The sequence below is a fragment of the Oncorhynchus mykiss genome, chromosome 6, assembly GCF_057628025.1.
Source record: "Oncorhynchus mykiss isolate SJ-2025 chromosome 6, ASM5762802v1, whole genome shotgun sequence".
Lineage (NCBI taxonomy): Eukaryota > Metazoa > Chordata > Actinopteri > Salmoniformes > Salmonidae > Oncorhynchus > Oncorhynchus mykiss.
The window spans coordinates 23,743,306-23,770,239 of record NC_143027.1 but is presented as its reverse complement, the minus strand read 5'-3'; the positions used below and the strand labels follow the sequence as shown (position 1 = coordinate 23,770,239).

General features: G+C 40.8%; 3 protein-coding genes across 7 annotated transcripts; all 3 read left to right on the top strand.

The window, feature by feature from the left end:
* The first annotated feature begins 713 nt into the window (after window positions 1-713).
* LOC110525553 (malectin) lies at window positions 714-11,360 on the top strand. Of its 2 annotated transcripts, none has more exons than XM_021605765.3 (6): window positions 714-1,387; window positions 2,824-3,076; window positions 4,107-4,285; window positions 4,511-4,687; window positions 5,988-6,045; window positions 6,375-11,360. In XM_021605765.3, the coding sequence occupies exons 2-6, from the start codon at window positions 2,869-2,871 to the stop codon at window positions 6,620-6,622; spliced, it is 870 nt and encodes a 289-aa protein (XP_021461440.2). In that variant the 5' UTR covers window positions 714-1,387; window positions 2,824-2,868; the 3' UTR covers window positions 6,623-11,360. The 2 variants fall into 2 exon arrangements, with proteins under 2 accessions (XP_021461440.2, XP_021461439.2); XM_021605764.3 differs by lacking the exon at window positions 714-1,387 and adding an exon at window positions 2,235-2,463.
* On the top strand, window positions 11,357-15,133 carry unc119b (unc-119 lipid binding chaperone B). Its single transcript, XM_021605763.3, has 5 exons — window positions 11,357-12,258; window positions 12,444-12,557; window positions 13,173-13,281; window positions 13,813-13,985; window positions 14,297-15,133. Exons 1-5 carry the CDS (start codon window positions 12,021-12,023, stop codon window positions 14,407-14,409), a joined length of 747 nt encoding a protein of 248 aa, XP_021461438.1. The 5' UTR covers window positions 11,357-12,020; the 3' UTR covers window positions 14,410-15,133.
* A 4,444-nt stretch (window positions 15,134-19,577) lies between these two features.
* Window positions 19,578-23,228, top strand: LOC110525551 (protein CUSTOS). 4 transcript variants are annotated; one of them, XM_021605759.3, is made up of 6 exons: window positions 19,583-19,730; window positions 19,933-19,963; window positions 20,093-20,191; window positions 21,085-21,149; window positions 21,253-21,352; window positions 21,501-23,228. In XM_021605759.3, the coding sequence occupies exons 1-6, from the start codon at window positions 19,601-19,603 to the stop codon at window positions 21,877-21,879; spliced, it is 804 nt and encodes a 267-aa protein (XP_021461434.2). In that variant the 5' UTR covers window positions 19,583-19,600; the 3' UTR covers window positions 21,880-23,228. The 4 variants fall into 4 exon arrangements, with proteins under 4 accessions (XP_090093433.1, XP_036835573.2, XP_021461434.2 ...); XM_090237306.1 differs by lacking the exon at window positions 19,583-19,730 and having other exon boundaries at window positions 19,827-19,937; XM_090237307.1 differs by lacking the exons at window positions 19,933-19,963; window positions 20,093-20,191; window positions 21,085-21,149 and having other exon boundaries at window positions 19,578-19,730; window positions 21,507-23,228.
* The last annotated feature ends 3,706 nt before the right edge of the window (window positions 23,229-26,934 follow it).

Below are 26,934 nucleotides of genomic sequence, written 5' to 3'. Positions count from 1 at the left end.
GGCCTAGCACACTTCGGAATAATTTTGGTAACTCATGTTGACCAGTCGTGTGACCCACAGAGAGTATTTGACTCTAGCCACAAAATTAAGGAAATTAGAAGGGGGGGCTAGAGGCTAGAGTCAAATACTTTCTGTGGCACACATCAGAGTCATATACTTTCTATAGAACCAACTTCACGGATAGGCAACCGAAATTAATAATTAATGTATATGTGTTATATTAAATGTAGACGAGGGAGTAAAATGTAGGCAAGCAATAAACATTTCAGAACAACTACAAGTCGAATACGACATGGGAGAGATGACGAATTTTGGCAAAGAAATGTATTTATAGACTAATACACTTGAAACAAATAGCCAAACCGAAAAATGCAGACATTACTAGTGCCTCCCCGCGATCAAACCGAGATGAATAAATCAAATGAAACGCAGCCTACCATGATCAGAAAAATCCCAACTAGCAAGCAAGTCACAGCAATGAAGAATTGAGTAAATTTGAGGTAAAATGTACATGTATGTAGGGGGTAAGTGACTGCATAGGGGGTAGAAAGTGTTAAGGAGCCTTTTGGACCTAGACATGGCACTCTTCTCGACTGTCTCGGTGTGTTTGGACCATGGTAGTTTGTTGGTGATGTGGAACTTGAAGTTCTCGACCTTCTCCACTACAGCCCCGTCGATTTGAATGGGGGTGTGTTCTGCCCTCCTTTTCCTGTAGTCCACAATCAGATCCTTTGTCTTGATCACATTGAGGGAAAGGTTGTTGTCGTCTCTGACCTCCTCCTTATAGGCTGTCTCATCGTTGTCGGTGATCAGGCTATTATTAGCAGCTCGTCGTGTCTGTTTTAATATTTAGGAATATTTCACTTTCTCTGGTCATAGCATGAATTTGTGCATGAGGCAGATGCAATGCGACTCGAGTTTCGCCATCAGGTGGAAGGCATTGTCCCCTCTCTCTGGTCAGTCTCACAACTGAGACTAAACTCGAGAATTGATAACAAAATAAATCTCTGACTCCAGTGCGTTCAAGACAACTGGGAACTTGGGGGGAAAAACGAGATCCAACTGGGAAAAATCATTTTGAACGGACATCCATCTCGAAATTCCAAGACGGAAACTCAGCATATTTCCAGAGCTCCGACTTTCCGACCTGAAGATCACTTGCAAATGCTACACCTGATCTATTTTGTTATCAAAGCTCGAATTTTGAAATAACCTACAATATGGTCTGAGGATAACAATATTGGCAGGACGGGCATAGGACAATAGCCACTATGATGGGATAACGTTTTAGGCCACATTTCTGCAGAACTCTTTATTTTGTTGGTTTTTTTTAGCTGTAGATCTCGGCTTGTTTTTTGATTGCCAAAGTGATCTTGACTCAGAAAAGGTAGGTGACCACTGATCTAAACCATCTTTGCCCAGAGAGCCCTCATATTAAATCTAAGCGTCAAATGTTACTACGGCAACGTTATTTGTTCATTCATTCTTTTTGACAAACCCAGGGTGCACTGCAAGCACGCTGCGTTGGACTCTCCTGATTGGCCAAAATTTCAGACATCAGTTGCGTTCCAGGTCGTCCATATTGTAGTAGCGCTGCGCCGATTATCAGATCACAAAATGTCTGAGAGAGAGTTTTAACTTATCGAGCGCCACGTTGTTTCGTATAATATTAATGTTCTTCCTGAGAAGTTGACACTTCTCCTAACATTGTGAAATTGGATCATCTGAATACTGCACAACCACAATAAATACGACCTGGAATAGGGCCATTGCATTACAGTCGTTTAAACCCTTTTTTTGAGGAAATTGATATCACTTTCGTCCTTCAAGTTTGCATAAAATACATCGCATACATGTGGACTGCAACTGTCGTTTTTATGAAATTCGTATATACATTCTATTCTAAATGTTTTATTTTCGAAGATTAATACAATTACGAATAACTCCCATCAGGTGTAATTGTGTGTCTCTTTCACCTGCATTTTTCCAACTAAACAGCTTTACATCAAACAGAACCTTAGCTCGTTGATATACATTGGTGGTATGGAATTGTATTTGATTCGTGAATCCGATGCATTTCTATGAATATGCTAAACTCTCTCTTTCTATATATATATATATATATATATATATATATATATATATATATATATATATATAAATAAATGTAGAGAGAGAGAGAGAGAGAGAGAGAGAGAGAGAAAACATGTTAAACTAATGCAATGTGATTGGTTGTCACTTCAGTCATTCATTTCCTCTCTACAGTGAACCAGCATGTTCACACCCTCTCTCGCCTCAGCCTTCATGCACTGTGTGTGCATCTGAGGAAATCAACGTCAGTTATACCGGTTTGGCAGAGAAGACTAAACGATCATTGCTGTCAATGAGAGCTGCAGTGTAGATTGTGGACTTCGATTTGAAGCAAACAGGCATAGAAGCAAGTTGCACCAAAGATTTTGCAACGTAAGAACATCATATTCCGCTAGAGCTTCTGGGAACGTTGATGACCGAGCATTAAGTCAGCTAGCAAGCCACACAGATAGCTTTTAGCTAACAGATGAGACTGCTCAACTCTAACTAGTTATAGTGAAGGCCAACGAGGCTGTTCGTTTACCTGAGAGTATTTGAGATTTAGCCATGTTTAGTGGTTGCGAACATTTGCCAGCTGCAACCATTCAGCAGTCATACTTGGCTAATGTTAGTCAGATAGTTAGCTACCTAAATATATTTGACTACCTTATCTGGGGAGGGGGTGGGAGGGTTTTGTGCTGTCATTTATGCTAGTTGGCTAGCTAGCTACAATTGATGCCTTCTCTCACACAGCTTCCTTGGGCCAACTCGTGTGTGTCTGCTTGTACCAAGCTGTGTATGGCAATGCGGCGGGTAACGGTGCCATTGGTCGCCGGGCTGGTCGTGGTGGTGGTGGTGTTGTCGCTGCTGGCTGAACACTGTTTGGCGGATGGTGGGGGCCTTGCTGAACGAGTTATCTGGGCAGTGAACGCTGGCGGGGAAGCTCACACAGACATGCATGGCATTCATTTCAAGAAGGATCCATTGGAAGGAAAGCTTGGGAAAGGTGAGTATGTAGGCATGGCTGGGTCATCAAAATGGCTCTATTAGATTACAATTTCCTGTTAATAATAGCAAATGTGACTTCTAAATTGAATTGAACGCCATAGCCAGCCAGTCTGTGTGAAATTAGCCAATTGTAGCCATTTGGCTAAAAGAAAGTGAAATATTTGCTTCTGCCAGAGGGTGATCATATGGTTGTAGAGGTGTGTATTTCCCATTAAGAAGATATTTCAAGCTAACTCATGTATTGTTTTGACTTCTGCTATTGAACCGATTTAACCTAATGAATAGTCAGTATTAGTAGTGCTGTCATATTTGTTGAGCTTCTCCTTCGAAAATGAACCATCTCATGGAAGAATAGTAAACTCAACTGTGATGTTTATTTTATTTTTATGTAACCTTTAACTAGGAAAGTGATAATGACTGATATTCAGAAATGTATTTCTTTAAAATCAATTGGAAACTAAAAACATGAGCAGTTAAAATGAAAGTATATTGAGGTAAAGGATATATTGATGACATTTCTTGTTTGATGAATTATAGCCGCTATGCTTAGTTCCACTGCATGTTCATAGATTTTTTTAAACACACTTCATTCTGAAGCGACATTTCATATTGTTTCTGACATCCATCCCAGTAAAACTAAAGACCAAATGGGTCTGTCTGCAAATAGAAACCAGACAGTTAAGGAAACATTGACACTTGGCACAGGTATCGCCTCTCACTTGCCAGAACAGATAAGTCATGAATATTTTAACATGCCAAGCTATTGTTAGCCAGCAAGTTTGCATCTCACATTTTTAAAAGAACCTTATCAGCCATAAAATGCATGTGCTATTTTCCTGGTTTTCACAGTTTGTGTGCAAGTACAGTAAATAAATGTATGCAGCCATCACTATACTGTTCCAGTACATGGGTAAGCAAATGGGCTTGTATTATGTAAGCTTATGTAAGGAGTGTGTTGGGTGCATATGTGACTGAATTGCTTATAAATCGACAACATAGTGAACAATCTACTCTGTATTTCCCTCTAGCTTCAGATTATGGAGTGCGTCTGCCCATATTGCGCTCTAGTCCTGAGGACCAGATTCTCTACCAGACAGAGCGCTACAATGAGGATACCTTTGGCTATGAGGTGCCGATTCGTGAGGAAGGAGACTATATACTTGTCTTGAAGTATGCAGAGGTCTACTTTGCTCAGTCTCAGCAGAAGGTACCACTCAGCTTTCCAATCAAATCATCAAAATATGTTTTCAGTTTAGATCTCAAAGTTATCACTACTGTAAACAGTAAGTCATAGTAATGTTATTCTAATTTTGCAGCAAATAATGTTGTTGAACTTAGATATTGATAGTTTCCAAAAAAATACAGTTTCCAACAGATGTTTTATTGCAAGTTAATTTATTAGTAATATATAAATACCTTTGACATTCTACAGGTATTTGACGTGCGTCTTAATGACCATGTGGTGGTGAAAGATCTGGATATCTTTGAGCGGGTGGGTCACAGTACAGCTCATGACGAGATTGTGCCCTTCTCCATACGCCGCGGTAAACTGAGTGTTCAGGGGGAGGTGTCCACCTTCAACGGCAAGCTCACTGTGGAGTTTGTCAAGGTGAGTTGACACAACTGAAGTGTGTCACTGCTCAATGTTTTCTCCTCTTCTCCTGACCCATTTAAAAAATATTTTTCAGATGTGTCCTCAAATTAAAGTCGAGCACTAAAGTCATGATTACCTGCACACAACTCTGAATGTACAGTCGTGGCCAAAAGTTTTGAGAATGACACAAATATTCATAACACTCCAGCCTTGAGTGTTGACAAGGCTGGAGATCACTCTGTCATGCTGATTGAGTTTGAATAACAGACTAGAAGCTTCAAAAGGAGGGTGGTGCTTAGAATCATTGTTCTTCCTCTGTCAATCATGGTTATCTGCAAGGAAACACGTGCCGTCATCATTGCTTTGCACAAAAAGGGCTTCACAGGCAAGGATATTGCTGCCTGTAAGATTGCACCTAAATCAACCATTTATTGGATCATCAAGAACTTCAAGGAGAGCGGTTCATTTGTTGTGAAGAAGGCTTCAGGGTGCCCAAGAAAGTCCAGCAAGCGCCAGGACTGTCTCCTAAAGTTGATTCAGCTGCGGGATCGGGGCAGCACCAGTACAGAGCTTGCTCAGGAATGGCAGCAGGCAGGTGTGAGTGCATCTGCACGCACAGTGAGGCGAAGACTTTTGTAGGGTGGCCTGGTATCAAGATGTGTAGCAAAGAAGCCACTTCTCTCCAGGAAAAACATCAGGGACAGACTGATATTCTGCAAAAGGTACAGGGGTTGGACTGCTGAGGACTGGGGTAAAGTCATTTTCTCTGATGAATCCCATTTCCGATTGTTTGGGGCATCCGGAAAAAAGCTTGTCCGGAGAAGACAAGGTGAGCGCTACCATCTGTCCTGTGTCATGCCAGCAGTAAAGCATCCTGAGACTATTCATGTGTGGGGTTGCTTCTCAGCCAAGGGAGTGGGCTAACTCACAATTTTGCCTAAGAACACAGCCATGTGCGTTCGCGCCCAGGCTCTGTCGTAACTGGCCGCGACCGGGAGGTCCGTGGGGCGACGCACAATTGGCCTAGCCTCGTCTGGGTTAGGGAGGGTCTGGCCTGTAGGGAAATCCTGCTTGTAATTATACTTCAGTATTCCATAGTAACATCTGACAAAAATATCTAAAGACACTGAAGCAGCAAACTTTGGAAATTAATATTTGTGTCATTCTCAACTTTTGGCCATGACTGTGTGTTTGTTTATACCTTTTCTGGGTCATTTTTTTGTGCAAATAATGGTAGGACTGTATTTCTCTGTATGTTCATTTGACACATGGCTTTCTCTGCTGTGAACTGATAACCTGCCCTTTGTTTTCTTAGGGTTATTACGACAACCCCAAGGTCTGTGCTCTGTATGTGATGAAGGGGACATTAGATGGTGAGCCTCATCAGTCTATTAACAGGAGAATATTCGGCAGTGCCAGTGAAAAATAGCATTTTCTAAGATGTTGTCTAAATAATTCTGAAATTATTTAAAAAATTGTAATGGAATGTTGTATTACAAAATGATTGCTCTCTTTTTTTATCTCACATTCTTTTTCAATAACGTTATTCATTGGCTGCTCAAACAATTAATTGTATGCACAATCTAAAGACATCACACCCTCTCCTCAATGTCTTACCTCTAAGTTCTGCATGAAATGAATTTCACTCAACCATATCTTTAAACCCATGATCTCTCCCATCTCTATATTTTGTGCATCGCAGATGTACCAAAACTTCAGCCTCACCCTGGACTGGAGAAACGTGAAGAACTTGAGGAGGAGGAAGAAGAGGAGTCTGAGGCAGGAGAGGAGGGTGGTAAGAAGAGTACCTCGACAGCTCCCAAGTACAGGGTCCAGTCAGGCCCCAGAACACCAAACCCGTATGCGGCCGACAATAGCAGCCTCATGTTCCCTATCCTGGTGGCATTCGGGGTGTTCATCCCTACACTCTTCTGCCTCTGTCGGCTGTGAGAATGTAAAATAGAGGGGGAAACGGAACATGATGGACAAGAGACTGAAGGGGGGGGGGGGGCGGACAAGGAAGAGACACAAGGAAAGTCTAGGCAAATAGACAGGAGTAAGCACGAGAGCCAATGGCATTAAGTGGACAAAAAAGAGACAACAAATTTGGAATGCAGTGCAGGTGACAGAATAAAATGCCTTCCTCACTAACTTTAAGGTCACACAGAGAAAAGGGGATGGAGAGAGTGAGTTTGTGTGTATTGTACATCTTACACATTTCCACCATGTTGCAAATTACCACATCACAAAGACATGATCTCGCATGAGACAGGATTGACCACTTTCAAACCAGGTTTGTCTTGTCTTGTAGGAAGAGGCTGGGACTATACAGAGGGGTGCTGAAATGTGATTGGCTGTCCCTCTTTATAGATGAGTATGGCTTTGGATGAGGTGTGGCTTGAAGTGAATGCAGATAGGCTGCTATGGTGATCAACAAAAGTCAGGCCCAGTATTTAGTCACAGATGATACAGGAGATAATATCCAGAAAATCTATTGATTCTTACAAATTTGGAAATTGGAAGATGTTTTAGAGAATGTATGTTTGGTGGAGATTGGAGGGGACAGTGGGAGACGGTTGCCAATTTGGCCAATTAGGCATTTGAATGTTTTTGCTTGCTCTTTTTTTACTTTATTTTTGGGCTTGATTATCACCAAACTTGCTAGTGTTGTAAAGCTACAATTTATTTGAGCTTTTGATACAAAGCTGTGCCATAATTTGTTGAGAAACAACATGCTAATAATTTCAACAAGTCTGTACTGTTACGGCCTCAGTCTATTCTATGGCGGAGAATTGATGTTTCATGTGCTGTTTGAAAAGAAGGCTGATTGTGTTTTCACATCTAAGGTGGATTTCACAATTATGTTGCATAACGTGTTTAAAAATGCATGTGTACCTCCATGGGACTATACCATGCTGTGCTGTTTCATATAACAATGCAAGTTTCCTCAAATGTGGTCACAGGTAAGAAGTCTACTTGTTGTGCTGGCATGCATAACTGTCTGTACTAGCAGGTACCTTTCGAGACAGCTAGACTATAGAGTTATCAGAAATTGCAGGGCTTGACATTTAACATTTTCAGCCACTTGTCTTCCAGTGCTTGAAATTAAGGGTGTCCTGTTGTCCCTGGGACAATAAATGTCTACGGTTCAAAACAGACAAAAAAAACAATGAGGCTGATACAACAGATCAGACCGTTTAGCTTAAAATGTTGATTAAGTATTATTTCTTCATATTATATGCTCAACAATGTGCACATGGCTGTGCTATCTGGGAAGGTTCCGAAATGCTATTAGCGGGAAAACTGTTGCCAAAAGTGCACCGCACATGTGAGTGGTTTCATGTGACAGAGATAAAAAAATATCTGTTAGAAATTAAGAAAGAGGGGAGATCTAAAGATGCATCAACTAGCATGGGTTACTTATATGACTAGGATTATGCCTTTGGCTGCTCGACAATAAAATATAAATGTGAAAACCAATAGAACATTTGGCATGTTAGGTGTTTAAAATAATTACTTCAACATTTCTATGGTTGTATTTTGGCTAGGCTACTTTTAAACAAGGTAAGCCATGCTTCATAAAATAACATAAAACATCCAGGTTTTAAACAAGTTTATAGTTAAAATGCTGACCACCTCTGCTCAGATTCAAGGTGGGTGATGTGTGGTGCGCAACAGGCACTGTCTCCGGTCTTGTGACCATTTGATCTGAACAAACCATGCCTCAAGCCTTTAAACGTTAATGTTAATTTTCCTTCATTATATTTGTAAAAAATGACTGGTGTTTGCCTATATTTATGTAATTAACAGTCTCATTAAAGTTTGGCTACATTTTACAGAGCCTCCCTCATGTCAGCATCGGTTTGGACATGAAGCTGCAGCCAATATGCATATCACCTAGAATTTGGCATGTAGGCTTTTTTTATTTATGTACATGAAAAATAGATGTAAATGTTATTCCAATGTTGGCCCCTCTGATTTAATTCTGATCTGAGTAATTGTTTGATTTTGTGCAAAAAAAACAATTTACTTGTCCATTCAGACAACTCCAAATCTATATTATTCTTCTCTACCTTTTAAAAAAAATGTTGTACAATTTTTTTTTTTTTTTTAACTTGTCCCAGACAAGAGGACAAGCCTTAATGTTCGAGCCCTGGAGAGTTTGAATCCTTTGAGGGTTTACATGGTATTTAACCACATTGATGAAACCCAAACTTGTATGTGTTTTCCACTTAACGGTACATTAGCTTGGTTTGCATCTGGTGAAAGGCCACCTCTGAAAGGTTATCTGAAATAGTATAGAGTGATTTAGTTAGTTACTTTGCCAACATTGAGGGACCTGGTAATTAAACAAATTCTCAAGCAAGTGGGACAGGTCCCGAATCAGTAACATGTCTGAATTGTCACAGAGATGCATGTAGTGTAGTCCTTTGTCATGGTCACTGCCTTTTCCATTCATGGCTGTGCATGCCTTCTTTTGATTCACCAAAGTGTTTTGTGTTGTAGAATTTTGTTCTATAAAACTCCCAGTAATCCTCTGTTCATAACACTGTGATTGATATAATTTCATGTTTTAACTCACAATGTTGGTGCTGGAGTGATTATTAAGTACTAGGTCAAGATATAACGTAAACATCAGAAGTTATCCCAATACAGTGTGTCATTAGAATGAATAACCGGAAGGGCCTACGCATTTATTTTGTATTTATTTACTATTTATGTAAAGTCCTCATGGAAAAACTGCTGGATTCTTTTAGTATATTGGAATATAAATGTAGGGTGTGTGTGTGTGTCAGCTATCCATAGCTACACAGCTACATAGAAGGTTAGAAAGTGAGGGGAGTTGGAAAGAACTAGTTGTTACACAACTTTTACTAAGGCCAACCAAGATTGTCAGTGGTAGCCTAAATTGAAACTGGCTTTGAGTAGAAAGCTTAAGAGCAGCCAACTTAACAATTATTATATTGCATTAAATTGTGATTCTTTTCCCAGGGAAAAGTGTTTCTAAAAGCCAGCTCCCCAAATTAGTTTGAAAAGTGTGCAATCAGTCAAATCAACATGTATAAACAGTGGGCTTGCACCAGTCTTAAGTATGATCTATATTTACCTTGCACATGTGAGTATCTATAGATGTGTGTACATGTTTCACTATAGGGAATATTTTCCCTCTTTCCCATCTCTCCATGAAATAATATTTTAAGTTTAGGCCCTTTGATTCCTTTCTGAAGCTGTTTAAAAAAAACTTGCCTTAAAGTGGACCGCAGCATTTTGTTATTACTAATCTCTGAGGTGTTCCACGGACATATCCATATGTCCTTCAATACAGTTAGCCTGGATTCTTTTAGTATGTTTGCATTGTTTTTGTGTTTATCTAACTGCCTCTGTATCAGGAACAAAGCTCTTTCCATGAGGGAAAAATCTTTTACCAAGCCTATTACACTTGCCTCTCCACACTTGTCATTGGTTTTATACTTGCTGAATACTTGACAAATAGATGATCCAGGTGTTATAAATTCTCTCTCACTCTTGTGGTTTCCCCCTCTATGTTCCATGCTGCTGGAAAAAAACAAGGGAGAGGTTACAATACTTGGTCAGCTGATAGTTGTTTGATTTGTTTTGTATAAAAAATACATTTACAAAAAGAAACAGTATCTAATAAGAGAGAAGCACCTTTGTTACTTATTTGAAAAAATGAAAAAAAGTGTATTTAATTCAGTACCAAAGTTACAATCTTTTGTTGGCTAATTGAAATCGCTACACAGTTGCGTGTGTATATACTGTAAGGTACAATATCACACTTATTGTAGTGTGACAGCGGTTATTTTCTAATCTAAATATTGTTACTATTGAGGTGTTTTTAATAGTTAATTTTAAAGAAGACTGGCATTTCTGCTGGGGATAAGTTACAACGGTGGCACTGTAGAAAAGAAAAGGTCTTGACTGACCACACTGACTGTCAGGAAGAGAGGAGATTGATGAAGCATGGACATTTTTACATGCATAGTTTAAGAAAGGGGTTTAATCTGAGATATTTGCTTAATGACTAAAGGATTTGTAGCTTTTTATTCTTTCTCAGGATCTGTTTTGTTTGACTTTTTACCAGGATGTTTTAGTGGTGTGACTACTTGGTTTATTTTCAAAGCATTTGTCTGTCATTTGTTGTTTGTACATTTTATTTTAATTGAATCCCTGTTGCCTTGAATTTGAATACAGTTGTGCATTATCATTGTCAGCTTTGAGGTTCCATTTTTTTGGTGTGCTTTCGATTACTTCATTGGATGTTTAATTTTTTTTGCCCACAAGTCCTAGTGTGCAAAAATCCTAACCTTACTTGAGCTCACCTAAGATAAGAACCAAATACTTGCTACACCACTCTCCCATTAGCCCTACTGAGGTGCAGACGGAACAACCATACACTCTTGTGCAGTCCATACACAGTCTTATGAATCACAGAATGAGGGTATGAATTAATTAGTGTGAATGTGAAAGAAAGCGATCAATGTCAATAAGGAATCCTACTCTACTTATTGATTTCTCCCACCCCATGAGGGCTTCATGCAGCAGGTGGACTGATGGAGTCCTTTGAGATGCCCCCTCCATACTCAGTTGTGGCTCTACAAATAACATCTAAGTGGGAACTGCTGATAAATGCTGTCTCTTTTTTAAATAAATGTGCTATTTTATCTAACTGGTGTTCTGGCAAATGTTTTCCATATGATTTATCTCATGTTTTACTATCCTTGGGGTTATTGTAGTACCCCTCATGTAAGTGAACTGTTCAACATGCTGTATATCGTTGAGATACTATAAGTAATGGGGAAACCTTAGAAGTAGAATGATATATTTATATTGGGGTGACATGTAGAGAGACATGACAGTAATGCAGATGAGAGATGTAAGAAGAGACGTTATATTTTATATAAATGTAGTGCATGGGCAAATTGCATAGGTATGGTCAAATTGCTCAATATACTAATGAAGTTGGACCATACTCGGCTGCGCGTTCAGCAGGACACAATGTTTTGGAACGTTAAGATATAAATAGGATATGTAGAACAAACATGTCTCTGACATGTAGATCAAGGAATCATGTCGGATCGATTCGTGGCATTTCTATCCGCAACTGAACGTTACCGCTGGTGTTCTAACTGGAATTCAATTTACTCGCTACGTTTCTAAACTGTCCGCCCTACTGGTAACTATGGTAACCACCTAGCGTTTTAAGCCAATTACAATCGACTATTCTCAGCATATGTTCTCCGTAGAGACGCTTCGCCATCTTGAATTTAGTAAAAGTTGCAGACAGCCATCGACACAGTCGCCTTAACAAACACAAAACAACCAAGATATGAGCGGCTCTAACTCTCGAAACAAGACTGCAGCCACAGTCAAAGGACCGGACACCGATATCGGCCCAACTGCAAATTCCAGGGAGCGAAAGTCCGGTGGAGGTGTACTGAAGAGACTCAAATCGCGACGAAATCAAACCGATAAACAGCGGCCTGTTATTACAGAAGAAGAGCTAAGGGCGCTAGGAAGACACATCACACCGGACGAAGTCCTTGGTCTGCGTGCTGTTACACGGGGTATGTGTGCCGGCGTTGATGGGATTTGGATAAAATTCAAGTTAATGTATTCTAGCTAACGTTCCCTTTGTTAGTGAACTAGCAAGCTAAATTTGCACCAATGGTTTGAGGTAACCAAACAAAGAATCCGTAAACACACCAGATTCCCTGTCTGTATGTGCTTCTAACTACGAATTTCCTTCCAGATTATCTATGTAAACCTGAGGACAATGTCTACAATATTGACTTCACACGTTTCAAGATTAGAGATCTGGAGACTGGGACAGTGCTCTTTGAGATTGCTAAACCTCACAACTGTGGTAAACTCAAATGTCTTGCCCAGCATGAAGTTTCAACTTTTCCACCACACTTTGGCACAGCATAAATAGCTTGGATAGGCCACATCTTAAAGGTAAACTCAGCAATATGACATCATTATACACATTGGAGTGTATTCCTACTTATAGAAATCAAGTCCAGGTCACTTTCAACTTGAACAGGGCACCAGGCTCAAGCTGTAAAACAGCCTAGTTGGAAAAACCACTGCTGACGGTGCACTCATGTTATTAGGTTGGGGTACAAAACTAATGCTCAAATCTGCCACTATATTTTCTCTTTCCAATGAGGACTTGCCCCATTAGAAGGTATAAATGAGAATGCCCATAGTCTTGGCAGATTTTAGCATTCGTTTAGTAAGCAGGAAGTTGCCCCGCTGTGTATGATGTAGTATCGCTAAGTCTACTTAGAAGGGCCCAGACCAAATGAATCAGTCTATTATTTCAAGTAAGGCATAACACAAGCCAAGTTATTCCCCCTATGATAATTGATGTAGTCCTTACACAAATGTTGTAGATACAATTTTAGGTTGAAATCAGAGATGACATGTTGACACTTATTTGGATGTCAATTCCATTTTAATTCATGTTCTCTATCAGACCCTGAAGATGAGGAAGAAGAGAATGGAGACGTAGACACCAGTGCTGGACGCTTTGTGCGGTATCAGTTTACGCCGGCCTTCCTCAGACTGCGGACTGTTGGTGCAACGTAAATCAGTGGATTAAACAGGAAACACCACATTCATTATTAGAAGTCATATAACTCGTAGTTGAAAAACCACATACTGTGATTATACTTAAATGTTTCATAATATATGTGCTTTCGGCTTTTCAATATGGCAGGCTTACCTCAAGCTCTAGTATGCTGTTAGCACCCTCAAATACAGTACAGGTCCATTGCTTATAACTCAGCAGTTACTTATGCAGACGAATCATGATCTCAGTTTCATGCTCAATTTCGTTTGCTGGTGTGACTTTGCAGCTCTGGCAACCAATCCAACTGTGGTTACAGAGACGATTTGTCAGAGCCCTGACAACACACTTAATGCTTTTCTCCTAAAGTTGTTTTACATGGCTGGCAACAATACAATTGAAATAATCATCCTTCTTTTTGACTTTTAGAAATATAGATGGTTAATGAATAAAGCTTCAATTCTAGTGGCTTAAGCCATTTCATGCAGCTATGTTCAGCATGTCCCTACCAGTATCTCAAGTGCCTCTCTTTCTTCCCCGCTTTCAGTGTGGAGTTCACCGTGGGGGACCGGCCTGTTAACAGCTTTCGCATGATAGAGAGGCATTATTTCCAGGATAAAGTTCTCAAGAACTTTGACTTTGACTTCGGATTCTGCATCCCAAACAGCTGCAACACTTGTGAACATATCTATGAGTTTCCCCAGCTCCCTGAGGACCTCAGTAAGTCTAATAGTAGTAGGAGCGCACCAGCAATGCCCCCTCTCACTTTGTCTATCATCTTTGTTTTAGCCTGTGTCCTACAAGCTAAAGTTCAGACTGGCCACAACATAGCTAGCCAAGTCTGTATACTATACACATCCATACAGAGCCACTCAAATTGTAAGGTAAGTAATGTGGTACTAGACAGTCACATGGATCCCCTTCAGGAGTAATTTACTGTAAGCCAGGCTAATGTGCATTCTGCTGTTCCTTATGAAGTTATTTCCAAACTGAAATCCCTTGTTTTGTTTTTTTCCCTCTTTCTTTTGAAGTTTGCCTAATGGTGGAGCACCCGTATGAGACCAGGTCAGACAGCTTCTACTTTGTGGACAACAAACTGATCATGCACAATAAGGCAGACTACGCCTACGATGGGGGCGAGTAGTGCCTGAATATTAGCGTCTTGTGTGCAATGCAACGCAGCGGTCACATTGCCCCAGAACACAACCACAATATAGCCCTTTTGGGAACAGGAGTATACTTCCTCCACTTCAGACATTCCAACAAACTTTACCAGCCCCAGGTTTGGGAAAACAGGACCATGTCTGCCTTCAAAACAAGTTGATCATTTATTTGTTACCTCGTACCCCTCTGTTGCTGGGACTCATAGGAAACTTTTGTCAATCACTCTTTTGTAATGTTGAACATGTTTTTCTTTTAATCTTTTCGAACATTTAAATGGTTACTTTTAATTCGTATAATTTTAATCTGCCTTGAGTTAGTTAGTTCAATATCCTTGTTTTTGTTGGAATACATTTAGGCATATCTTGTGGGTTTGTGTAACTAATCAGCCTAATGATCTAATACACTCATTCAAATGTAATAATATTAGTTTCAATTTTTCAAATTGTCATTTTTTTCAGGGTTGCCATTTCCCTGGTGAATGGCCACTCTGTTACCAAACGGCTCTACAGAGGGAATCTGGAACTTTACATGATCCCAAAGTGAATGTTGATTACTGGATATTTTAGCCCATAAGATGAACACTGGTTGAAGTTGAGCATGTTGTTATTTTGTCTATACAACAATAGTTGACAGATGGCAAGCCAATTACAACTTTTTGATACCACCTAATTTGATTGAACAAGTAAATACATTTTTGCTACTCATTGTGCTCTAGTAACAATCATTATCCTTTGCTGTGTCTTTCCTCCTCAGATAGTGGGCTAAATATTCAGCTGTGAGACTAACAAATGCTCCATGACTTAGAAATCTTGCCTTGATAGAAGCTGTATTATTCATATTGGGTGTCCCATTTCACCTCTAGCTGTATATACAACCAATAATCCCTGTTGGCTATGAGACATTTTTGTATTAACTGCCATTGGTAGTAAGTCACAGATGGCACCCCTGGCCTTTTTAAGTTGTTAGCATTTGTGACAGTGCTGTAAATTTACTTGCAGTGTGTTTGTGCCTGCTGGAGTGATACAGAGCCTCCCAACACTAAATTAAACCTCTCCATGGGCCTTTGTATTCAGACTGTTAAACTCAAGGCTTTGTGTGTGAGAGAAATCCCTGTCAAGTCCAGCTGTCGATCAGCTGTGCTCCGCTACACATCTCCTCCAACACTCATCAACAGTAAAAAGAAGGCTGGAAAAGATTTTGTGGGTAAAATATTTTTCAGCTATGAAATGATAACTACAGGTCAATGCTCAGTGGAAGGTATGTGATGATAATCACTTTCTAGACTTGTGATATGTGTATTTTTTTTATTATTATTATTAATAATTACAGTTGCTGATGGAAAATTGTGATGGCATCCACCATTATAAATTCTGTATTTCTAATAGCGCCCTCAAATTGTTAAGATGTCGCCGAAGAGAATAGCTGACGTTTTACATGCCCGTAAGCAATTGTGCTGGGTTTTTTGTGTGTTTGTAACTTTAGTAAAAAAAAATGTTTGCACATAATGTTGCTGCTACTGTCTTATGATCAAAAATAACTTCAGGACATTAGAACTGGGATTGCTCACCATGAACTGGAAGAAGCTTTTTCCTTTAACGAGTCCGACGAGAACGATATATACTGCTCTCCTGTGAACAGGCCCAGATCCCTGTCATTTGCTTGAAGAAAAGAGAGGGGAAGCAGATCGGTCTGTCTTTTGAGAATCCGTAGGCGAGCGAGCAAACTCCCACTGCCATCAATTCTACTTGCTAGCATGCATTCACTGGAAAATAAAATTGAAGACTTACAAATATCCTACCAACGGGAAATTAAGAACTGTAATATCTTGCGTTTCACCGAGTCATGGCTGAACGACAAAACTGATAATATCAAGCTGAGCGATTTTCAATACACCGGCAGAACAGAGAAGCTACGTCTGGTAAGACAAGGGGTGGGGGTGTGTGTCTTTCTGTCAATAACAGCTGGTGTGCAATGTCTAATATTAAAGAAGTATCAAGGTATTGCTCGCCTGAGGTAGAGTACCTTTTGATGAACTTTGGACCACAATATCTACCAAGAGAGTTCTCATCTATTATTCGTAGCTGTCTATTTACCACCACAGACCGATGCTGGCACTAGGACCGCACTCAATGAGCTGTATACCGCCATAATCAAACAAGAAAATGCTCACCCAGAAGTGGTGCTCCTAGTGGCCGGGGACTTTAATGCAGGCAAACTTAAATCGGTTTTACCAAATCTTTACCAGCATGTCACATATGCACCAGAGGGAGAAAAAAAAACTCTAGACCAACTTTACTCCACACACAGAGATGCATACAAAGCTCTCCCCCGCCCTCCATTTGACAAATCTGACCATAATTATATCCTCCTGATTCCTGCTTACAAGCAAAAACTTGAGGAGAAAGTACCAGTGAATCGCTCAATACGAAAGTGGTCAGATGATGCGGATACCACGCTACTGTTTTGCTAGCACAGACTGGAACATGTTCTGGGATTCATCCAATGGCAGTGAGGAGTATACCACCTCAGTCATCGGCTTCATCAATAAGTGCATCGATGACATCCTCCCCACAGTGACCGTATGTACATATCCCAACCAGAAGCCATGGATTACAAGCAACATCTGCATTGAGCTAAAAACTAGAGCTGCCGGTTTCAAAAAAGCAAAGTGTCAATACAGGATTAAGATCGAATCGTACTACACCGGCTCTGACGCTCGTCGGATATGGCAGGGCTTGAAAACTATTACGGACTACAAAGGGAAACCCAGGAAAGCCCAGTGATGCGAGCCTACCAGACCAGCTAAATGCCTTTTATGCTCGTTTCGAGGCATTCAATACTGAAGCATGCACGAGAGCACCAGCTGTTCTGGATGACTGTGTGATAATGCTCTCAGTAGCCGATGTGAGCAAGACCTTTAAACAGGTCATCATTCACAAAGCCGCTGGCAAGATGGATTACCAGGACGTGTACTCAAAGCATGCATGGACCAACTGGCAAATATCTTCAACAACATTTTTAATCTCTCCCTGACCGAGTCTGTAATACCTACATGTTTCATGTAGACCACTATAGTCCCTGTGCCCAAGGAAGCGAAGGTAACCTGCCTAAATTATTACCGCCCCGTAGCACTAACTTCGGTAGCCATGAAGTGCTTTGAAAGGCTGGTCATGGCTCACATCAACAGCATCCTCCCCGGATACCCTAGACCTACTCCAATTCGCATACCGCCCCAACAGATCCACAGATGATGCAATCTCTATTGCACTCCACACTGCCCTTTCCGACCTGGACAAAAGGAATACCTATGTGAGAGTGCTGGTCATTGACTACAGCTCAGCATTCAACACCATAGTGCCCACGGAGCTCATCACTAAACACCTCCCTCTGCAACTGGATCCTGGACTTCCTGACGGGCCGCCCCCAGGTGGTAAAGGTAGGCAACAACACGTCTGCCACGTCTGATCCTCAACACTGGGGCCCCTCAGGGGTGTGTACTTAGTCCCCTCGTGTACTCCCTGTTCACCCACGACTGAGTGGCCAAGCACGACTCTAACACCATCATTAAGTTTGCTTATGACACAACAGCCTGATCACCGACAACGATGAGACAGCCTATAGGGAGGAGGTCAGAGAACTGGCAGTGTGGTGCCAGGACAACAACCTCTCTCTTAATGTGAGCAAGACAAAGAAGCTGATTGTGGACTACAGGAAAAGGCGGGGTGAACAGGCCCCCATTAACATCAACAGGACTGTAGTGGAGCGGGTCGAGAGTTTCAAGTTCCTTGGTGTCCACCTCATTAACACACTATCGTTGTCCAAACAAACCAAGACAGTCGTGAAGAGGGCATGACAAAACCTTTTCCCTCTCAGGAGACTGAAAAGATTTGGCATGGGTCCCCAGATCTTCAAAGTTCTACAGCTGCACCATTGAGAGCATCCTGACCGCTACATCACCGCCTGGTATGGCAACTGCTCGGCATCTGACCGTAAGTCGCTACAGAGGGAAGTGCATAAGGCCTAGTACATCACGGGCCAAGCTTCCTGCAATCCAGGACCTATATAATAGGTGGTGTCAGATGAAAGCCCATAAAATTGTCAGACTCTCCAGTCACCCAAGTCATGGACTGTTTTCCCTGCTACCGCACGGCAAGCGGTACCGGAGCTCCAAGTCTTGGACCAAAAGGCTCCTTAACAGCTTCTACCCCCAAGCCATAAGACTGCTGAACAATTAATCAGATGGCCACTGAACTATTACATTGCTGCTACTCGCTGTTTATTATCTATGCAAAATCACTTCACCCCCACCTACATGTACAAATTACCTCTAACCTGTACCCCCGCACACTGACTCGGTACCTGTACCACCTGTATATAGCCTAGTTATTGTGTTACTTTTATTTTTTATTGTCAATATTTTATTAACTCTTCTTGAACTGCATTGTTGGTTAAGAGCTTGTAAGTAAGCACTTCACGGTAAGGTCTACACTTGTATTGTGGCAAAGTTTGATTTGAAATTAACACTAATTATGGATTTTACAAAATGGTCGCTACTGATATAATTTTTCACTCTTATTTAGTTGGACCCACATACTGAGTAAATTGAAACCCCATTGATTTTTATTGACTATAGATTAATGTGTTTTTTGTCAGACATCTCAGTGACTACAGTGTGGTGTCTTGAATGTTACATTTCAGGAACCATAGACTCTATATCACATACTATTGTCTACATCTTTGGATGTCTACTTAGTGAGGATCTGGTAAGAACTAGAAGCCCACCTAACATTGCCTTTTATATTCTGCAGAACGAAGGGGAAATTATCAAAAGTAATTGAAGAAAAATGTTGGTTTCACTCGTCAAGCTCTAACCATTGTAGTGTGCTGGTTTGCCGCTAGTTACCACAGTCACAAAGTCATAATTATGGCTATACCACGTCCATTTCTACAATTTATCATCTTAAAATAAGATTTAAACCAAACCTTAACCACGTTGCAAACATTGTGCCTAACTTAAATTAAGACCAAAAAGCTCATTTGTGTTTTTATAAATGTTTACGATACATAGCCAATTTGGACATTGTGGCTGGGGAACTTGTGACAACCGTTTGCCCTGAAATAATTAATTACCCATAGTGCATTGCTTTGTTGTCACACGTGCTCGATCCAACATGTCAGCGCCTGTTGGGACGATGGCCGAAGACTCAAGCAGTGAAGATGAAGATCTAGAACATTTTAAGGAAGCAGCTTGGAGTTTTGGCAAATATGGAACTAATGGCACACACAATGCCAACCCGGCAGGTAAATTCGGCCAAACTTTAGTGTACCTTTGCTTTAGCTAAGACCCAGAGTGTAGTTATCTAGCTAACGCTAACAGTTAGTCATAACAACAAATGTGGGGTGGGAGATGGCTAGCTAAGTGTGTGAAATCTTGAGCCAACGAGCAAATCTATCTTTCTCCAAAACGACAGCAACGTCCTAACAGTAACTACTATTGCTTTAGATGGGGTAAGCAATGTCAAGCAATCCCGTCGGTAAGTTTTAATTTACTCTGAAATCCTGCTATCCCATCTATTTTTGACTCATCGTGAGTAGAGGTTTTGTATCAAGCTTCGCTTTACCAGCTACGCGTATACTGTTTTATGATATACCATGGTCAACAGTGTGGCTGTATCTAAACATGAACATGATGGGAAGGAGTTGCAGACGACCCCGGAGTTCCGTGCGCACGTTGCAAAGAAATTAGGGGCTCTGCTTGACAGGTATTTATTTTATATTTATTTATAAATAAATATATATATATTTATTTAGATAGATTTTTGCTTCCATCAATGTAATTGCGCTATTTCGAATCCCCCATATATTTTTGAGCTAAAAAAATAATAATATTATATTACACACACACTTTTTTTAAATTTAGAATATACCTTTATTATTCTCTGCAAACCCTACCACCCCTCCCCCAACTGGAGTAAACTAATAAACAATCATATTTAGGCTTACCTTCAGTTTACACATACTCTACACATTTTACAGACAATCTATTTTACAATAGTTATATTTGGTTTGTTTTTCGTCCTGGCCTTCTATTTCTGAGGTCAATCCAGTTTGATTTCTATTGTAACTGTGCTATTTCACAAAAGTTCTGAACCTATATACTTTTTACAGACACCATATGTTTTATATTTGTTATCTTGTTGTTATTAGTCCCACCCTTCAGTTCCATTCAACCCCTCCTATCTATCCCTTAACACCATCCATTTTGGATTTATATTTGCCATATATTTTTCAACTCTGCTGTGATGCTTCACAAAAGTACTGAACCTTTCTATTCTCATCGTTTCTACAGATGATAAATTTAATGAAACATTTTTTTCAAAAATAATTATTATATTATTGATCGATTGACTATGACTTTTCAAATCACCCAGTATTGCTATCTGCAGCATTAGTTCTAGGGTAAATGTTGCAATTCTTCAGCCATTCCTGAACCTGACAGGTATTTCTTATTTGTCATGGGGGAAAATGTTAATAAACATCAGTTTTACTATTTTAGCTAGCTACATCAAACTGTTATAGCCTTTGCCTCATGTTACCATCACCTGTCTACTTTTCAGTCGCCTACTTTAATCCAACTTTGAAATTTGATGTTCAGTTATATTTCAGTGATATCTGCAGAAACATCAAGACCCTGCACAGAGTCAACCAAATGTGAAGATGGTTAGGGTTTATCCATAAATTGGTTTGCATTGAAACTGGTACAGTAATTACAAAATGTGTGATGTGATGTAGATGCTGGTTTTGGTCTTGATCTTATTTCTAGGTTTGGAAGGTTTCCGGCTGTTCACCACATCTGTCCCAGGAGAGTTTACCATTGATCCCCCTCCTCCTCCTGTAAGGCGCAGGCCCATCTCCAGCTCAAGGTGATGGTTGTTCTATTTAGGCCTGGCCTTTTAACCATTGGGATGTGTGAGGTGGTTTGATGTCACCTTCATTTCTACGTTTGGAGGAATCCTTATACAGTAGCATTGCATACTGTAATAAATGTTTGTTTCTGCAATGTTATTCTAGTGACAGTGACAGTGAAATTGAGATGAGACTGAGAGAGGCAGCAGTGTCAGTCACAGACCTCCTATCATCAGCTCTCCCCAGCGAGATTACACATTCCCTGCCAGAGTCCCCCAGCTCAGAGAAAATGAAGAACAACAACAACAACAAAGGAGAGGAGGCAGAAAGAGAGGACCATAATAACAGCCCTGTCCCAAAGAAAAATAAGAAAAGGAAAGCTCTCCAGGGGGAGTGTGGAGAGGTAGAGCACTGTGGAGAATCCTCACCTGATGCTAAATCTGATGAGGAGCAGAAGAGGCCAGAAGAGGACATTTTACCCCTGAAGAAGAAGAAGAAGAAGAAGAAGAAGAAGAAGAAGAAGAAAGGCACTGATGAAAGATGAAGTATAAAAGCACTGAGAGACTTGTGTGCTGTTATTTGGGATGTTGGCTGTTTGTTCCATACTTGTGAGACCTGTTGTACTTGGGAATCTTATCACTGATTATAACATGGTCAGGTCATACACTTATATCACAGCAATGTTGTACTATGTAGATTGTTATTTTCTGGAATGCAATGTAATCTTTCAGAAATGTGAAATACGTTTTTCACAAGATATTTGATGACCGTTTTCTCTACCCAAAACACAATTTGTTCTATGCCTTGTTTCGTAAAGGACGTTGTTTACACTGAATTCAACTTACATGTAAATTTATGAGCAGGAGGCTACAATTCTTTTTTTATTAACAATTCTCTGTTGATAACGTACACACTCTGGCCAGTTTATTTGGTACAATACCCTGTTCACAAAAATGGATCGCTTGTACAGACAGTGAGTCACTTGGCTGTGGCTTGGTATATAAGACGGGCATCGAGGCATTCAGTTACTGTTCAATTGAATGTTAGAATGGGCAAAACGAGTGACCTAAGCGACTTTGAGCATGGTATGATCATCTGTGCCAGGTGCACCGGATCCAGTATCTCAGAAACAGCCACCCTCCTGGGCTTTTGACGGACAACGGTGCCTAGGGTTTACAGAGAATGGTGCAACAAACAAAAACATCAGTCAGTGGCAGTCCTGTGGGCAAAAACAGCTTGTTGAAGGAAAATGGCAAGAATCATGCAGGCTAACAGACGGGCCACAAATAGACATATAATGGCGCAGAAGGGTATCTCGGAACGCACAACTTGTCGATCCTTGCCACAAATGGGCTATAGCAGCAGACAACCACACTGGGTTCCTTTCCTTATCAGCTAAAAACAAGAAGAAGCGGCTACAGTGGGGATGCGATCACCGACAAATGCTGTTGTATTATGCTGATGGCAGAGTCAGGTTTTGGTGTAAGCAGCATGAATCCATGGACCCATCCTGCCTGGTGTCGACAGTACAGGCTGGTAGCGGTAGTGTACTGGTGTGGGGAATGTTTTCCTGGCACATGTTAGGTCTCTTGATACCAATTGAGCAACCAAATATTCCGACACCTAATAGAATTCATGCCCCGAAAAATTCAGGCTGCTCTGGAGGCAAAGGGGGTCTGAACCGGCACTTGATGGGTGCAGTGCTTCATTTCAGTTAGATCTTGCCAGAACAGGATCTGGCACCTCTCCGTTTTGGACTATTTGGCCTGATCCGGTACCTCTCATGGCATGAACAATTATTTATCTGATTTATTGAAATACATTTGCCAAAGTTATAGAATTACTGCTGTCTGTTCAGAAAGAAATTAAATAATTCAGAATACACAATGAGAAGGACTACCCTGCGTGCACAGTTATTGGGCAAGTGAGTATTCTGATCTTATTATTTTTATGCATATTTTCCAATTCCAAACCATATAAACTTGAATGCTTATTGGATTTAATCATTTTCAGGTGATATGTATTTGTGTAATGAGGGAGGGTGTGGTGAAAGTGAATAACATCTTATATCAAGGTGTGCATAATTATTAGGCATCTTCATTACCTCAGATAAAATGGGCCAAAAAAGAGATTTAACTGACACTGAAAAGTCAAAAATGGTAAAATACCTTTCAGACGGAAGCAACACTTGAAATACCTAACTATTGAGGCGTGACCACCGGACAATCAAACGTTGTGTTTGCGAATAGTCAACTGGGGCGCAAAAAACGCATGGGGGAGAAAAGCGGCAGAAGACTTGATAGAAATTAAACTTAAAGCTACCAGGAACCCAGTATCCTACAGTGCCACCATATTCCACAACTGCAACCTACCTGGAGTGTCCAGAAGTACAAGGTGTCAAGTGCTCAGAGACATGGCCAAGGTCAAGAAGGCTGAAACATGACCACCACTGAATAAGATTCACAAGTTGAAGTGTCAAGATTGACAAATCTGTCTTCAGGTATTTCTTTGCCCAAAGGTTTTATGGGCAGATGAAATGAGAGTGACTTGATGGATGGGAGTCAGGTGCCAGCAAGGTGGAGGAGGGGTACTGGTATAGGCTGCTTTCATTAAGGATGAGGTAGTTAGACCTTTTCAGGTTGAAGATGGTCTGAAACTCAACTCCCAAACCTACTACTGGTTTCTGGAAGATACTTTCTTTAAGCAGTGTTACAGGAAGAAGTCCTCAGCATTCAAGAAGGCCATGATCTTTATCCAGGATAATGCTCCAACACATGCATCCAAGTACTCAACTGCTTGGCAAGCCAGCAAGGGCCTCAAAGATGCCCAAATAAGGGCCTGGCCCCATTCCTCACCCGACTTAAATCCTATTGAGAACTTGTGGGCCCTTCTCAAATGTGAGATTTACAGTGAGGGAAGACCTCTTTGAACAGCATTTGGGAGGCTGTAGTTGCTGCTTCAGCGAAAGTTGATCGTGAACAGATCAAGAAACTTGACAGACTTCATGGATGGAAGGCTCATGGAAGTTATTGAAAAGAAGGGTGGTTATATTGGTCACTGAATATTTTAGAAAGGCCAACATTTTTATTTAATTGTCATTTTGTGTTATTTGTTACACTTACTCTAAAAATGGAGAATTAACAAGTGAGTTGGGAGAAATTATTTTTGTAATTTAGTTACCTAATAATTCTGCAGACAAAACTCACTTTTCCTTTGTTAAACATTCAGGTTTGAGGTTCAATAACATTTTGGATTGACTGTTTGTTAAACAATCAAATTTATCCTGATTTATCCTAATTGTGCACGCAGTGTATAATTTAGCCACAGAGGATCAATAGCTTCTTTTAAAAAAACAACCAAGCTGTGGATTGTGTGTTGCCCAATAACAAGGCATAGCCTACAGTCGGGAATGTGTGGCAAATCTTTCAGTGAAAAGCATGCAGACAAAACAGGCCTTTCGCAATATTTCAAATACAATCGCAGGAAAACACAGGTTGGAAAACACAGGTTGGAAAACACAGGTTGGAAAACACAGGTTGCAAAGCAAATGACTCCTGCTGAGAATAGAAGACTAATCTATCTGCTGTAGGCTACCAAAATATTTGATCAACTTCCAAATATTGTTTTACAAAGTAAAATAGCCTAGGTGTGTGTGTGTGTGTGTGCGTTTTACAAAGTAAAATAGCCTAGGTGTGTGTGTGTGCGTGTGTTTTACAAAGTAAAATAGCCTAGGTGTGTGTGCGTGCGTGTGTTTTACAAAGTAAAATAGCCTAGGTGTGTGTGCGTGCGTGTGTTTTACAAAGTAAAATAGCCTAGGTGTGTGTGCGTGCGTGTGTTTTACAAAGTAAAATAGCCTAGGTGTGTGTGCGTGCGTGCGTTTTACAAAGTAAAATAGCCTAGGTGTGTGTGCGTGCGTGCGTTTTACAAAGTAAAATAGCCTAGGTGTGTGTGCGTGCGTGTGTTTTACAAAGTAAAATAGCCTAGGTGTGTGTGCGTGCGTGCGTTTTACAAAGTAAAATAGCCTAGGTGTGTGTGCGTGCGTGCGTTTTACAAAGTAAAATAGCCTAGGTGTGTGTGCGTGCGTGCGTACGTTTTACAAAGTAAAATAGCCTAGGTGTGTGTGCGTGTGTGCGTTTTACAAAGTAAAATAGCCTAGGTGTGTGTGTGTGCATGCGCTTTACAAAGTAAAATAGCCTAGGTGTGTGTGCGTGCGTGCGTATGTTTTACAAAGTAAAATAGCCTAGGTGTGTGTGCGTGTGTGCGTTTTACAAAGTAAAATAGCCTAGGTGTGTGTGCGTGCGTGCGTTTTACAAAGTAAAATAGCCTAGGTGTGTGTGCGTGCGTGCGTGCGTGCGTTTTACAAAGTAAAATAGCCTAGGTGTGTGTGCGTGCGTGCATTTTACAAAGTAAAATAGCCTAGGTGTGTGTGCGTGCGTGTGTTTTACAAAGTAAAATAGCCTAGGTGTGTGTGCGTGCGTGCGTTTTACAAAGTAAAATAGCCTAGGTGTGCGTGCGTGCGTTTTACAAAGTAAAATAGCCTAGGTGTGTGTGCGTGCGTGTGTTTTACAAAGTAAAATAGCCTAGGTGTGTGTGTGTGTGCGTGCGTGCGTTTTACAAAGTAAAATAGCCTAGGTGTGTGTGTGTGCGTGCGTTTTACAAAGTAAAATAGCCTAGGTGTGTGTGCGTGCGTGCGTTTTACAAAGTAAAATAGCCTAGGTGTGTGTGCGTGCGTGCGTGTGTTTTACAAAGTAAAATAGCCTAGGTGTGTGTGCGTGCGTGTGTTTTACAAAGTAAAATAGCCTAGGTGTGCGTGCGTGCGTGCGTTTTACAAAGTAAAATAGCCTAGGTGTGTGTGCGTGCGTGCGTTTTACAAAGTAAAATAGCCTAGGTGTGCGTGCGTGCGTTTTACAAAGTAAAATAGCCTAGGTGTGCGTGCGTGCGTTTTACAAAGTAAAATAGCCTAGGTGTGTGTGCGTGCGTGCGTTTTACAAAGTAAAATAGCCTAGGTGTGCGTGCGTGCGTTTTACAAAGTAAAATAGCCTAGGTGTGTGTGCGTGCGTGCGTTTTACAAAGTAAAATAGCCTAGGTGTGTGTGTGTGCGTGCGTGCGTGCGTTTTACAAAGTAAAATAGCCTAGGTGTGTGTGCGTGCGTGCGTTTTACAAAGTAAAATAGCCTAGGTGTGTGTGCGTGCGTGCGTTTTACAAAGTAAAATAGCCTAGGTGTGTGTGCGTGCGTGCGTTTTACAAAGTAAAATAGCCTAGGTGTGTGTGTGTGCGTGCGTTTTACAAAGTAAAATAGCCTAGGTGTGTGTGTGTGCGTGTGTTTTACAAAGTAAAATAGCCTAGGTGTGTGTGCGTGCGTGTGTTTTACAAAGTAAAATAGCCTAGGTGTGTGTGTGCGTGCGTGTGTTTTACAAAGTAAAATAGCCTAGGTGTGTGTGCGTGCGTGCGTTTTACAAAGTAAAATAGCCTAGGTGTGTGTGTGTGTGTGTGCGTGCGTGTGTTTTACAAAGTAAAACACAAATACACATGCGATGATATGCCTACAATACTTTATTATAAAGGGGATTCTTTTTTATGCGTTCCGATACCTAAGAGC